The sequence below is a fragment of the Canis lupus genome, chromosome 29 (genome assembly GCF_003254725.2).
Source record: "Canis lupus dingo isolate Sandy chromosome 29, ASM325472v2, whole genome shotgun sequence".
In the NCBI taxonomy this organism is placed as follows: Eukaryota; Metazoa; Chordata; class Mammalia; order Carnivora; family Canidae; genus Canis; species Canis lupus.
This window is the reverse complement of record NC_064271.1, coordinates 9,212,780-9,228,108: the sequence shown is the minus strand read 5'-3', so window position 1 is coordinate 9,228,108 and position 15,329 is coordinate 9,212,780. Positions and strand designations below refer to the sequence as shown.

Genomic DNA, 15,329 nt, shown 5'->3' with positions numbered 1-15,329 from the left:
CTTGTTCTAACTACTGACCCAACTAGATCATCTCAAAAGACCTCAAAAATTAGTTTATCCCAATCTTAACCCAAATTCTGCTGCGAAAACCTACGCTTGCAGGGTGCTGTATGTGTTATCGATATCTCTAATCACCAAATTATTGATATCTTTAAAAAAAAAAGTCTTCTTCTTTTCTATATAAAATGATTCATCAACTTCTATCAACTTTCCATAGATTTTTAAATTTTTTATCCTGAACCCAACCCAACTGTCACCAACTTAGTTTAGGTTTTCTCTCCTGGGCTGCTGAAAATGTTTTCTAACAGCCCTCATTATTTTGTTTCTCCAATTAATCCTATACACTTTCGCTGGAGACTGTATGGAATTTTTGAGGAAAAGGACCCATCCAAAGGTCTCTTTGTGTTGCCATCATTTAGAATGCACCTGGCACATTTTAAAAACTCAGCGTTATTTGTTAAATGAAAGAACTAATAAGCACAGGTTATAGTACCCTTCCTAAACCAGGCCTATCTAAAAAAGCAAAGCCCTTCTTTCTCTGCATCCAAGAGCCTTCATGCCTTGGCACATTCTCTGTCCACCATGTCTGATCATCTGGGCTCTTAAGCCAAGGGTCTTGTCATAGACAAGGGCACACACTCTTCTCAGTATTGTTCCATGAGCATCTGCCTTCATACCCTTGGTCCTGCCATTACTGAGACACCAATCATCTTCCTCCTTAACTGTCCCCAGCCTATCTTTCAAAGATGTGATAAATCACTAAGTAAAAGGACTGATTATTGCAGGAAGAATTTAATGTGATGCAAATCACAGCGTTCACTGCTAAGGTTTGCTAAAGGCATGTTTCTGTTTCCATAGGTAATCAATTGTAACTTTGGTGGGGGGAAACCAGAGTTTTCACAAATAATGCATTTCATCCTCCTAAAGTGAAACTAGATTTAAAAAAATGACTCCCAAAGAGATGATTTAAGATGATTTATTTTATTCAGAATATCCCAGTCTATGGTAGCTTTTAGTCTTAAGATGAATATAAAATACTCCACATGATGTATTATATGTATTTTTTATGGTTTCACCACTACATTTCTTTCTCTAGTAGCTTTATAATAGATTCCATAAAAAAAGTCATCACCAAAACATAAAGTTAATATTTGTAGGTAAGTCTTCTAATATTTGAAGATAGTACAAAATTCAAGAGGCCTTTAGTGTCTGACATTTTGGAATCAGGAGCTTTGATAATAAAGAAGTAGAAACAAATAATATTTTACACAAATGAAATAATAGCGAATATAGAATTACTTTATTTGTATAGTTAAATCATACCCTTTGGAGTTACCTAAGAAAAATTAAATCAACAATTTTAGTTCCATTTATAATTACTTAGTAGACTTTGAGAGACAGATTTTATTCCCAATATTTTTTCTGTGACTTCTTTTATAAAAATAGGGATTTTAATAATTCCAAGAGTAAGTATAAATCTAAACTTTGAAGGGGTCAATTGTAGTTCAGGATTTGGAAGATAAAATGTTTAAATGAGCCTTGAGCTTAGTATAACACATGTGCTGCTTCTATCCTTTTTGCAATAATACCTCAGAGCAAATAAAACCAGCTGTGTAAATGAAAAATTCAAATTAGATATGTTTAGAACAGCCGCTAGTACCAAAGAATCCATTTGAAAGTCTATTCTATTCCTTCTGTTACTGAATACAAGCAAACTGTCACTAAAACTTTATGAGTACCTGAATCAGGACATCTCTGATTTATGACAAACACTAATGTAACCCAAAGGTTATTCCCCAGCAGAACGAAAAGGTATCAGAATACAAAATATAGATAACAGATAGATTGATCAATAGATAGATAGATGATAGATAGATAGAAGATAGATGATAGAGATAAATAATGGATTTGTGTCTAATATTATGAATATAAAATATTATCCTGAGAAATACAGTAAATGACCAAGAATTTAAAAATGATATATTTATTCACTGCCCATACAAACCTATATATGATATAAAGTATTTTGGCAGTTCATTTAAAACTGGCCTTAGAAGTCTAGCAATTGTTTACTAGCTTAATGGTGAGTTTTAATCATTAATTCTAGCTAAATAACCTGACTATAATAGGTAAAGTCACAGTTAATTTAAGATTGGTACTGTAATTACAGAATGATGTCATTTTCCTGTAAAACATAGTTTTGAGAGAATAGTTTATGTTTCTGCCTTTGAGAAAGTCTGTATACAAATCACTCCTTAAAAGTAAATGACTTGTCCTGATAGAAATGTGGGTTGTATGAATGTTGCCATTTGTCAAAACTGGCTCTAATGAAGCATGAATCCATTTTCAGCTCACACAAATACATATTGAGTTAATTCAGGAGGAACTCCAGGTTTTTCCTCTTTATCAACATCCTTTGAGGCCACAGGTATGAGCTAAAGGAAGTGGCAGACTGATGTATCTTACTTATGCTGTATCTATGGGCTCTGATATGATCCCCTGCTGTGTACCATTTCCATAGCACAGCAAATTGCTCTCAGTCCTACTCTACCTTGTGACAGATCCCAGCCCATGGTACCAGGCTGATTATACTGTCAATTAATATCCCATTGTCAACTGCTCAATCTCTAGTAGGGCCCAGTAGCACATGGGAGATGCAGTTCAGTTTCCTGCTGCAGAAGCGAGAACTCACTCCAGATCTCTAGGGATCTGAGCTCCCATTCTTTAGTTAGGGACTGCCACAGAAAGGGTGCTCTAGCACTGTTGGGTCTGCTAGGCCAGAAAGCATGAATGGCAGGGCATAGACCTGCAGCAGAGGTTTCTGTTGCCTTGGGCTCCCCTCAAAACAGGTAGTCTTCTGAGTCCTTTAACAAATGGTTAGAGTTAGTGGTGGTCCCAAGCATGGTATTTGTTGCCTACAAATCCAAGCAATACAAGTACAAGATGCAATATCTTGTCTTTTATCATAGACGGGTTGACCTGGCTTGCCCAGACCATTTGGCCCCTTAAAGCTTTACAATGCAGCAGGTCACTCTATATCTGTAAGATTAATCTCCTATTTTTTTGCACTCTCTCACTTACTAGGACAACCCAGAGAATGTGTCCCTTCCTGGGTACCGTGTTCCTTTAGCACAATGTCATCAATATAGGAGACTTACATGACATTCTGCAGAAAGTTAAACCATCAAGGTCCCTGGAAACGTTAAGTTAAAAAAAAATTTTTTTTTTTGAGATATATTCATTTACTTGAGAGAGAGAAAGAGCATTTGATTGGGGGTGGGGGAGCAGAAGGAAAGAGTGAAAATCTCAAACAGATTCCACACTGAGTGTGGAGCCTGACCTGGGGCTCAATCTCACAACCCATGAGAGCCAAAACCAAGAGTCCGATGCTTAACTGACTGAGCCACCCAGGCACCCCATAAATCTTAACTTTTCAAAAGCATTGTGTAGGTCAGAGAACAGTTTATGACAGCTGCTAGGTATAGTCATATGCTTTTCTTCTTCACCTGGCATCATTCAGGAGTATTTGCTCATGCCATTTAATATTCCTTTAAAAATAAGTCTTAAGGGCATCTGGGTAGCTCAGTGGGTTAAGCATCTGCCTTTGGCTCCAGTCGTGATCTCAGGGTCCTGGGATCAAGCCCCACATTGAGCTCCCCATAGGGAGCCTGACTCTCCCTCTGCCTATGTTTCTGCCTCTCTCTGTGTCTCTCATGAATAAATAAATAAAATCTTAAAAATTTATTACTGGATGTTTTTAAATTTCAGAAAATATTATAAGAATAGTATTGTGATAAATATTTTGTATCTCTATTTCCTGAAAAGAAATTCCTAGATATGAAATTACTGGTAGAGTGTAGTGAATTCATACTGACAAACAGCTTTCCAGAAATGGTATACTGACATATACCCCACAAGCTGTATTTTGGAGTGCTCATTCCTCATGTTCTGGCCAGCACTGATATTGGCAGATCACTGCTGACCACCATTGCTGACCAGAAGCCTTACTGATAACATAGTCCATTAACACATATTTTGTCTGCTATATGTACTAGTACTGCATTCTGAAAATGGAGTAAGCTAGAGAAAAGAAAATGTTAAGAAAAATCATAAGAGAAAATGCATTTATAGCACTGAATGGTATTTATTGAAAAAAATGTGCATCTTAGTGGACTTGGGCAGCTCAAGATCAATTCTACTTTATTGTCACGTAAAGTTGAATATTTTCATGTACTTATTGGAAATGCTGATTTCCTATTTTTTTTCCCCAAACTTCCCAGAGACGGAGATAGTATAATTGCCTTCCATGTTATTCCATGTTCTCTTGGGGATTAAATCTTCCTCATTTTTAATTTGGTGTCATTGCCCATTCACTTTAATACTCCAACCTGTTACATTTTCACCAGAATGAGAATTATTCTCTTTGATTCAAGAAAATACTCAAGATACTCATTTAATAACTACTCTGAAAAAAAAAAAAACTACTCTGTAAATTATTTCATTGCCCTGACCCCGTAGGATGAATGCCTTCAGGTGTCTTCTTCCTTATTCTTATCCACCCAGCCTATGGGTGCTTTCAATTTTGAGATCCCCTGGGGTCCATGGCTGATCATTCTGGGATGTGAGAGGTATAAAGAGTAAGAAGGTAATCTTGGTGGTTCTCATTTGGAGATTAAATGTAGTTGCAGACCAATGGTTAACTAACCAAATTTTAGTTATTTCTTTGCTCTTCTCTAAACTCAAAGTTTTTAGTTTCAATTTTTACTCAACAAAAACTCAAAGTTTTTATTGTTCAATTTTTATTCATGCAGAAATGAACATGGAATGGATGCCACATGCAACAATACGGATGAATCTCACAAAGTTGAGTGTTGAGTGAAGGAAGTTGGAAACAAAATGTACATACTACATTTATAAGTGGTTCTGTTGACACGAAGTTCAAGAGCAGGCAAAGTAATCTATAGTGATAGAAGTAGAATAGCAGTTACCTTTGGCTGGGGGAGTATTGGCTGGAAGACCCTGGAGGGAGCCTTCAGGGATATCTTGTCATTTGATCTGGAGGAGGGACTAATTCATGGTATATACACATATTAAATTCATCAATTAAGAATTGTGGGCTCTATATATGATGTACTTCAATAAAAATTTAATGGAAAGGGAATAGTGTGCTCTAATATGAGTCTTGGGTTAAGTGAGTAGTAAGGAATCTTACAGGTTTTTTTCCCCTTTTCTACCTGGATGTCTCCATAACTAATCTTAAACCTCTTTTGTATGACTTTTATTCTGAGGTTATTATCTCCTTCCAGTTGAAGTGCAAGAAAATCATTTCTAACTAGAAGTTTTAGAAATCACAAGGATAAAGTTCTATATAGTAAATTTTTCTTCCCATAAAGCCAAATATTTTATGGCAAATCTCATATATCTTTACCCACTTCTTAGATTAGTTTAGCATCAGTAATTCCTAACATTGGAATGCCACAAAAATGCACTTTAAATTTTTTAAAAATGCACTTTAAGGTTAATTATGTTAGATGCTAATACAATTAACAAGATTTGTAACCTCACCAAATAATTTGTAAAGTTGTCTCAAGAGAATAGAAAAGCAAAGCAGAATCTTCATATCACTGTAAATATATTTAATCAATTAATGGTTTTTAAGAACTTTTTAAAAATGTTTCTTGAACTAGAGGTTATTATGCTAAGCGGGAATAAGTCAATCAGACAAAGACAATTATCATATGAGCTCACTCATATATGGAACTTAAGAAACAAAACAGAGGATAGTTGGGGAAGAAAAAAAATAAAACAAGATGAAATCAGAGAGGGAAATAAATCATAAAAGACTCTTAACTCTAGGAAACAAACTGAGGGTAACTGGAAAACAGGGGTGTTGGGCAATGGGGTAGTGGGTGATGGGCATTAAGGAGAGCACATGATGTAATGAGCGCTGTGTCTTATAGAAGACTGATGAATCACTGACCTCTACCTCTGAAACTAATAATACATTATATGTTAATTAATTGAATTTAAATTAAAAACTTTTTAATGGACAGCCCTGGTGGCCCAGTGGTTTAGCGCCACCTTCAGCCTTGGGTGTGATCCTGGGGACCCGGGATCGAGTCCCATGTCGGGCTCCCTGAATGGAGCCTGCTTCCCCCTCTGCCTGTGTCTCTGCCTCTCTCTCTCTCTCTCTGTGTCTGTCATGAATAAATAAATAAAATCTTAAAAAAAAATAAAAGCTTTTTAATGTTTCTCATCTACTACCATATGTAGTTTTCTGCCACTCTCAAAAACTAAATGGTAATAATCTTTTCTTTAGATCTTATTTCTTTTGCCAAGCAAGAAACTAATGCATAATAATTATTTAGTTAGAAACAGAGGGTGACAGGACACTTGGGTGGCTCAGAGGTTGAGCGCCTGTCCTTGGCTCAGGGTGTTATCCCAGGGTCTGGGATCGAGTCCCCCATCTGGCTCCTTGTGGGGAGCCAGCTTCTCACTCTGCCCTGTGTCTCTGCTTCTCTCTCTCTCTGTGTCTCTCATGAATAAATAAATAAAATCTTAAAAAAAAAAAAAAGAAAGAAACAGAGGATGCCTGGCTGGTTCAGTTGGTAGAGCATGTGACTCTTTTTTTTTTTAATTGGAGTTCAATTTGCCAACATATAGCATAACACCCAGTGCTCATCCCATCAAATGCCCCCCTCAGTGCTCGTCACCCTGTCACTTTCACCCCTCCCAACCCTGTCCACCTCCCTTTCCACAACCCCTTGTTCGTTTCCCAGAGTTAGGAGTCTCTCATGTTCTGTCTCCCTTTCTGATATTTCCCACTCATTTTTTCTCCTTTCCCTTTATTCCCTTCCACTATTTTTTATATTCCCCAAATGAATGGGACCATATAATGTTTGTCCTTCTCCGATTGACTTATTTCACTCAGCATAATGCCTTCCAGTTCCATCCATGTCGAAGCAAATGGTGGGTATTTGCAGTTTCTAATGGCTGAGGAATATTCCATTGTATACATAGACCACATCTTCATTCATCTGTCAATGGACACCGAGGCTCCTTCCACAGTTTGGCTATTGTGGACATTGCTGCTAGAAACATCGGGGTGCAGGTGTCCCGGCGTTTTACTGCATCTATATCTTTGGGGTAAATCCCCAGCAGTGCAATTGCTGGGTTGTAGGGCAGATCCATTTTTAACTCTTTAAGGAACCTCCACACAGTTTTCCAGAGTGGCTGCACCAGTTCACATTCCCACCAACAGTGCAAGAGGGTTACCCTTTCTCCTCATCCTCTCCAACATTTGTGGTTTCCTGCCTTGTTAATTTTCCCCATTCTCACTGGTGTGAGGTGGTATCTCATTGTGGTTTTGATTTGTATTTCCCTGATGGCAAGTGATGCGGAGCGTTTTCTCATGTGCGTGTTGGCCATGTCTATGTCTTCCTCTGTGAGATTTCTCTTCATGTCTTTGGCCCATTTCATGATTGGATTGTTTGTTTCTTTGCTATTGAGTTTAATAAGTTCTTTATAGATCCTGGATACTAGCCCTTTATCTGATAGGTCATTTGCAAATATCTTCTCCCATTCTGTAGGTTGTCTTTTAGTTTTGTTGACTGTTTCTTTTGCTGTCCAGAAGCTTCTTATCTTGATGAAGTCCCAATAGTTCATTTTTGCTTTTGTTTCTCTTGCCTTCATGGATGTATCTTGCAAGAAGTTACTGTGGCCGAGTTCAAAAAGGGTGTTGCCTGTGTTCTCCTCTAGGATTTTGATGGAATCTTGTCTCACATGTAGATCTTTCATCCATTTTGAGTTTATCTTTGTGTATGGTGAAAGAGAGTGGTCTAGTTTCATTCTTCTGCATGTGAATGTCCAATTTTCCCAGCACCATTTATTGAAGAGACTGTGCTTTTTCCAGTGGATAGTCTTTCCTCCTTTGTCGAATATTAGTTGACTATAAAGTTGAGGATCCACTTCTGGATTCTCTATTCTGTTCCATTGATCTGTGTGTCTGTTTTTGTGCCAGTACCACACTGTCTTGATGACCACAGCTTTGTAGTACAACCTGAAATCTGGCATTGTGATGCCCCCAGCTATGGTTGTCTTTTTTAATATTCCCCTGGCTATTTTGGGTCTTTTCTGATTCCACACAAATCTTAAGATGATTTGTTCCAACTCTCTGAAGAAAGTCCATGGTATTTTGATAGGGATTGCATTAAACGTGTAAATTGCCCTGGGTAGCATAGACATTTTCACAATATTAATTCTGCCAATCCATGAGCATGGAATATTTTTCCATCTCTTTGTGTCTTCCTCAGTTTCCTTCAGAAGTGTTCTGTAGTTCTTAGGGTATAGAGCCTTTACCTCTTTGGTTAGGTTTATTCCTAGGTATCTCATGCTTTTGGGTGCAGTTGTAAATGGGATTGACTCCTTAATTCTTTCTTCAGTCTCATTGTTAGTGTATAGAAATGCCACTGACTTCTGGGCATTGATTTTGTATCCTGTCACACTGCTGAATTGCTGTATGAGTTCTAGCAATCTTGAGGGGGAGTCTTTTGGGTTTTCTATGTACAGTATCATGTCATTGGCGAAGAGGGAGAGTTTGACTTCTTCTTTGCCAATTTGAATGCCTTTTATTTCTTTTTGTTGCCTGATTGCTGAGGCTAAGACTTTTAGCATAGCAATGGGTGAGAGTGGACATCCCTGTCTTGTTCCTGATCTTAGGGGAAAGGTTCCCAGTGCTTCCCCATTGAGAATGATATTTGCTGTGGGCTTTTCGTAGATGGCTTTTAAGATGTTGAGGAATGTTCCCTCTATCCCTACACTCTGAAGAGTTTTGATCAGGAATGGATGCTGTATTTTGTCAAATGCTTTCTCTGTATCTATTGAGAGTATCATATGGTTCTTGTTTTTTCTCTTGCTGATATGATCAATCACATTGATTGCTTTGCTAGTGTTGAACGAGCCTTGCATCCCAGGGATAAATCCCACTTGGTCATGGTGAATAATCTTCTTAATGTACTGTTGGATCCTGTTGGTTAGTATCTTGTTGAGAATTTTTGCATCCATGTTCATCAGGGATATTGGTCTATAATTCTCCTTTTGGGTGGGGTCTTTGTCTGGTTTTGGAATTAAGGTGATGCTAGCCTCATAGAACAAGTTTGGAAGTATTCCATGCCTTTCTATCTTTCTGAACAGCTTTAGTAGAATAGGTATGGTTTCTTCTTTAAACGTTTGATAGAATTCCCCTGGGAAGCCATCTGGCCCTGGACTTTTGTGTCTTGGGAGGTTTTTGATGACTGCTTCAATTTCCTCCCTAGTTATTGGCCTGTTCAGGTTTTCTATTTCTTCCTGTTCCAGTTTTGGTAGTTTGTGGTTTTCCAGAAATGCATCCATTTCTTCTAGATTGCCTAATTTTTTGGTGTATAGCTGCTCATAATATGTTTTTAAAATCTTTTGTATTTCCTTGATGTTGGTGATGATCTCTCCTTTCTCATACATGATTTTATTAATTTGAGTCTTTTCTCTCTTCTTTTTAATAAGGCTGGCTAATGGCTTATCTATCTTATTAATTGTTTCAAAGAACCAACTCCAGCATGTGACTCTTGATCTCAGGGTTGTAGGTTTGAGTCCCACAATGGTATAGATATTACTTAAAAATAAAAATCTTTTATAAAAAGGAAATGGAATTCTAGCTCCTACCAATACAGCTGACACACCAGAAGAGCTGCTCATTTAAAATATAAGAAATACATTTTGAAATGATCACTTATATAAGTCACACTAAGGACCATATGTCTGATTACCATTGGATGAAGCCAACATCAAAATATCTAACTGATGTTTTCTAAGGAACTGCAGATTGTTATTACACATTCTACTTGAATTATTACCATGTACGTATCTCAATAATCATTTGGGAAAACTTGATTTTGTTTTCTTCCAGGAAATATTTGAAAGCAGTCGTTTTAAAGGGCTCACAATAGAACCTGTTATGAGGTATTATGTGCCAGGTATTAAGTAGGCAGTGGGAAATCGTTTTAAGTATACCTTTACTACTTTACAGGTCTCAGAATGCAACTTTCCCTCTATAGCCTTCATTAAATCCCAAATTAATCTATAAATGTAACAGAATTCCAATCAGAATCCCTTGAGAGATTTTTGGAAACTGCAACAGAATTCTGAAATTCAACTAAAATAATACATGTTCAAGAAGTGAAGCATCTTTAGAAAAAAAAAAAAAAGGAAAATCAGAGCACGTCTACCAAATACTGAAACACAGACTTGTAATTACCAGCTACCATTTACTGAACATCTACTATGGCCATCTGGCTGCTCAACTACAGTAGCAGTGACCACTGTGAGTCTCAATAGAGTGACACATCTTGGGTGGACTAGGCAGTCACCTGGCAACAGATAGGTATGCATTTCATGGAGGAGCAGCAATTTGTCACGAGTGGAATATACACAGGTATTCTATATTTGAAGTTACTTTCATGTCCAAACCATTTATCATTGATTTGCTGAAGACTTTCTTTCTCTCTCTCTCTCTCTCTCTTTCTCTCTCTCTCTTTCTTTCTTTTCTTTCTCTCTCTTTCTTTCTTTCTTTCTTTCTTTCTTTCTTTCTTTCTTTCTTCTTTCTTTCTTTCTTTCTCTTTCTTTCTTTCTTTCTTTCTTTCTTCTTTCTTTCTTTCTTTCCTTCTTTATTTTACTATTTTCTCATGCAAATAACAATATAAAATATAAGACTTTATTTTCTATCATGGTATCCCTGACAACATTGTTTTTGGCCAAGGAATTTACTGTACTTCAGTAGATGTAAGATGATTATTAATTTTCATGTGACTTCCAGTCACATATATGTCTTCCAGTCTATATATCCCATGACTCAGAAGTGTATTATTGATAGAGTGACCACACATCTTGCTGTGCCTAGGATGGCCTTGATTTATGCCTTGTAGTTCTAGAATAATTATTTAAAGTGCCCCCTTTTGCTCTCCAAATGGCCTTTAGGTGATAAATTATATGGCCATTCTACTTACTGATTTCAACTATAGATTTAACTGGGAAACCACCCTTGTGGTGCTACCCTTTACAATTAAGTACTAGGTCTGAACCCACCTCCGTATATGGTGCTGTTCTCTCTATAAGTAGAACACAATCATCCAGAAACCATTGGATGTAAGGATGAGTGTACTTCTCACTATTATACTTAATGACCCTCTTACATAATTTTTTGCTTCCTGTACCTAAGACTTGGACTTGCCGGCTGGAGGTTATTGCTCAAGGGATATGGATTAGTTATCTACTGCCTTAGAAAAAAAATTCACTCCAGCATTTAATGGCTTAAAATGGTAATCATCATTTATTATCTATCATGATTCCTTTGGATCAAAAATTTGATATTTGACTGAATGATTCAGGTTTGAGATTTCTCATGAGGTTGTACTAAGATGGTAGCTGGGACTGGGGTCCGAGGCTTCTTCATTTAGTCTAGTTCCTGGACTAGGAAGACTTGAACAGCTGGGGGCCAGAATAGCTGGGCTCACTGAGTGCCTCACTACATAATCTCTTCATATGAGCTCCCCAGCATGGCAACTTCAGGGTGGCTCAAAGTTCCCAGAGTACATGGAAAGAGAGAGAGTGAAGAAAGGAAGAAGGTGGAGGGAGAGGGAGTGAGGGAGGAAAGGAGAGAGAAGCATTATGTTGGTCAAGAATATTACAAGGATTTTTCCAAGTTTAAGGGGAGGGGACATAGGCCTCACTTCTCAGTGGAGGAGTGCTAATAGCACATTGGAAGATGAACATGTGGAATGAAATATGTATTGATGCAGCAATGAAATACAGTCTACTAAAAAAAAAAAAAAAGAAATACAGTATACTATAGGACACAATACTTGTTCCATTGAGTTAAAATATGAAATTCAGGGCTAGCCCATGGCCATGTGGTCACTGTAGTACCACAGTGTCCCATGCTTAGAAGCACCCCATGCTTGGTTTAGTGCTCTGATGTTGCCATCTTGAAATCCTTATTACTTTTTAACAAGGGACCCACATTTCATTTCACAAGTGGTTCTGCAAATTATGTAGCTGGTCATGCTAAGATTGTTACCTGGCTATTTCAGGCATTTCATTAGTTGGAAAAACAGGTAAGAAAGTCAGGTTATAGTTTAGTGGGGTGATTAACTCTAGGGAAAATCAAGTTGCTAATAAACTACAGAAGTAGTTAGGGAATGAACTGGTACATGAAAAACTAAAATAAGCCTATAAAAAAAGTACTACCAAGGGAACACAGTCTTTAGAAACAAAAATTTTCATCATTCCATAAAATGCTGGCTGAAGGTAAAGAGACTGGTTAGAGGAAGAGGCAAGACATAATTATCAAATAAAGCCTGGGGACTAGCTGCAGAAACAAGGACTGTGGCATGTAATTGCATTTTATTCCTTCTATTTTGATGCATATATTTATTAATTACTACTCTTTTATCTGTATGTGTGTGTTAGTGGTTGTTGACTGTACCCTGTAGTCCATAGGCTACAGAATAAAAAAGAAAGAATTATGATAGAGCTAAGGAAAGGATGGACATAATTTTGGCATTTTGGATCATGATGACTGTAGTAATTAAAGAAGTTGGACTGGGGATCCCTGGGTGGCTCAGCGGTTTGGCGCCTGCCTTTGGCTCAGGGCGTGATCCTGGAGTCCCGGGATCGAGTCCCACATCAGGCTTCCTGCATGGAACCTGCTTCTCCCTCCTCCTGTGTCTCTGCCTCTGTCTCTGTCTCTCTCTCTGTCTATCGTAAATAAATAAATAAATCTTTAAAAAAATAAAGAAGTTGGACTAATCACTTTTGGGGAAGTGGTGAGCATATTTTCAGTTGTGAGAAGTTATATGTTGCATTACAATTGCACTGTGTGTGTGTGTGTGGGGGGATTTATGTCTTGTGTCTGTTTCAAGAGGTGATTTGAAGTGGAAATTTGTCTTCTTTTCAGGCCATGTAGCATCTATGAGGAATTGCACTGGGGCAAATTCCCTATTTTATGGAGTCAAACTTGGCTTCACCTATAGAAGCTGAAAAGGCCAGATATTTATTTTCCTGCCTCTCTTGCTGCTAAGATGTGTGCACATAACATAAGCCTTTGCCAGTCTTGTATTGAAATGAAAGTTGGTGATGCAAAAAAATCATTCTGGTGATGGATTTCATGGGTGGCAACAGCTGTATTCCTAGTTTCCAATCTTGTAGTATCATTTTGAGTGCTGTTTCCCTGGTAAGCTTGAGCCCTGAATCTCTAGCCCTCTAGATGAGCTACTCAATATCCTTTCACTAAGTTCCTTTTCTGTTAATTTCAGCCAGAGTCAAGTTTTGTTGATTGTAAATAAGAATCTTAACTAACACATATAAAAAGATTATTATAAAATATTAAGAGTGATTGGGAATTTACAAACAAGAGTATAATATAATTCCATTTTTAAGGATGGGGAAAGGAAATTCCCATGGCAAAAATATTGAGTGGAATATACAAAAATTCAAATAGTAATTATTTCTGGTTTGTGAGACCATAGAAGGTTCTTCTCTCTCTTCTTCCTTTTCTTTTCGTCTTCTTTTTCTTTTTCTTCTCATCATCTCTCACTTTCTGTTATATCCTTTTTTGTCATTTTCTTCTCTTCTTCTTAATACATCTTTTCTGATCTCCTTTACCATGTATAGAAATATTATTTGAAATGCCTTTAATGATTCTAAAAACATGAGGCAGAAAGAGGGTTTACATTTATAGATTTTAACAAAATATAGAAATTTACAGGAGTTTAGAAATTAGCTACTCCAACATCTTCACTTATACAGGACGAGATATTCTGGACTCAAAATGTTACTAACTCAAGGTCACACAACAAGTTCAAGGAAGAGATAGCTCTAGAACACAGATCTTTACTCATTCAACAAATGTGGATGTGTCCGGCACAGTTCTAGGCATTGGTGATAGAGTAATGAATGAGATAAGGTCATTGTTATCCGGAAGCTTAAATTCTATTGGGAAAGACAAACAATATCCAGGTAAGATGATAGATAATATGGTTTTAAGTAGTGATAAGTGTTATAGGCAAAATAAAAGAATTGTTCAATAGAAGGTGATCAGGTGAGTAGATAGGAAGGTTAGGAGAGATTCTTTGTAGAGTTTACACTTCAGCTGAAATCTAACCAATAGGAAAAAGGCAGATTGGGGAGATTTAGGAACAGCATTCCAGGAATAATGAACAGTCAATGTGAGGCACTGAAGTAGACATGGGTTTCACTTAAGGAACAGAGAAGGCCAATGTGATAGGAGCATTGAAGTAGGATGAAGGATGTGCCATGACATGTGATTGTACTAGAATCCCAAGGAGGACTTATTAAAACACAGGTATCTGGGCTGCTCCCCCCAAATTTCTGATTCAGTATTTCAGAATTTGTATTTCTAGCCATTTCTGAGATGATACTGATGCTGCCAGTCCAGGGACCACACGTTGAGAACCATTGGTCTGACGCTATGTTCTTGGTGACATACAGTAATGTCTTAGACAAAGGTGGTATATCGTGGTGGGGGTGAAAAGAAGTAAAGAAACTGGGGACACATTATGACAATAAAGCCAACAGGACTGACTTAGTGATCCGAAGTGGGGGTAGTGTAATGACTTGAACTTGAGGAGAGAAGTCAAGAAGTAAAATCAATGACTAGGTAGTCTTTCGTTGTTGTGTATCTCATTTTGGGCTTTAAGTTACAGGGGTCGGATAACAAGCAGAGAAAGGGTCTTAAAGTCTGTAACTCAGGTGAGATGCTGGAGCTAAAGATACCAATCTGTGTCATCAGGATATTGATGAGACTGAATGACAATACAGAAAAAATAAAGCAGAGTAGAAAAATGGGCTCCAAAGAAAGCTCTGAAGCACACTACCATTTTTTAAGTTTTGGCAAAAGAGAGCAAAGGAATCAGAAAGAGTGGCAAGCAAAGCAAGAGGGAAAGCAGGAGAGGGTGGAGCCATGAAATGCCAGGAGGGGAAGGCGACCCAAGGAGGAAACAAGTGAATGTGCCCATTGCTGCTGCAAACTTACCAAGAGCCAGGTGAGCTGGGAATGCCTGCTTCATCTGGAAACATGGAGATCACAGGGGACCCCGACAAGGGGAGTTTCAGTGACCTGAAAGCATTGGAGGTTGGTGGCAGTGAGTTAAGAAGTGAATGGGACGGGAGAAAGCAGAACCAGAGATTGTGGGCAAATCTTCTGAAAAGTTCAGCTTTGAGCAGATAGAGAGAAATGAGGCAGGGTAGCTGGAGGACGATATGGGTCAACCCAGGGAAGG

General features: G+C 37.8%; 1 protein-coding gene across 9 annotated transcripts in view; it reads right to left on the bottom strand.

The window, feature by feature from the left end:
* Positions 1-965: 965 nt before the first annotated feature.
* FAM110B (family with sequence similarity 110 member B) overlaps positions 966-15,329 on the bottom strand; it is a 180,837-nt gene continuing 166,473 nt past the window's right edge. For all 9 annotated transcript variants that reach the window (XM_049103728.1, XM_049103722.1, XM_049103723.1 and 6 more), the window contains 2 exons: positions 15,083-15,166; positions 966-13,730 (listed from right to left, as the gene is read on the bottom strand). In XM_049103728.1, coding sequence (XP_048959685.1) covers positions 7,285-9,729 — 2,445 coding nt within the window. In that variant the 5' untranslated portion in view covers positions 9,730-13,730; positions 15,083-15,166 and the 3' untranslated portion in view covers positions 966-7,284. The remainder of the gene's footprint in view (positions 13,731-15,082; positions 15,167-15,329) is intronic.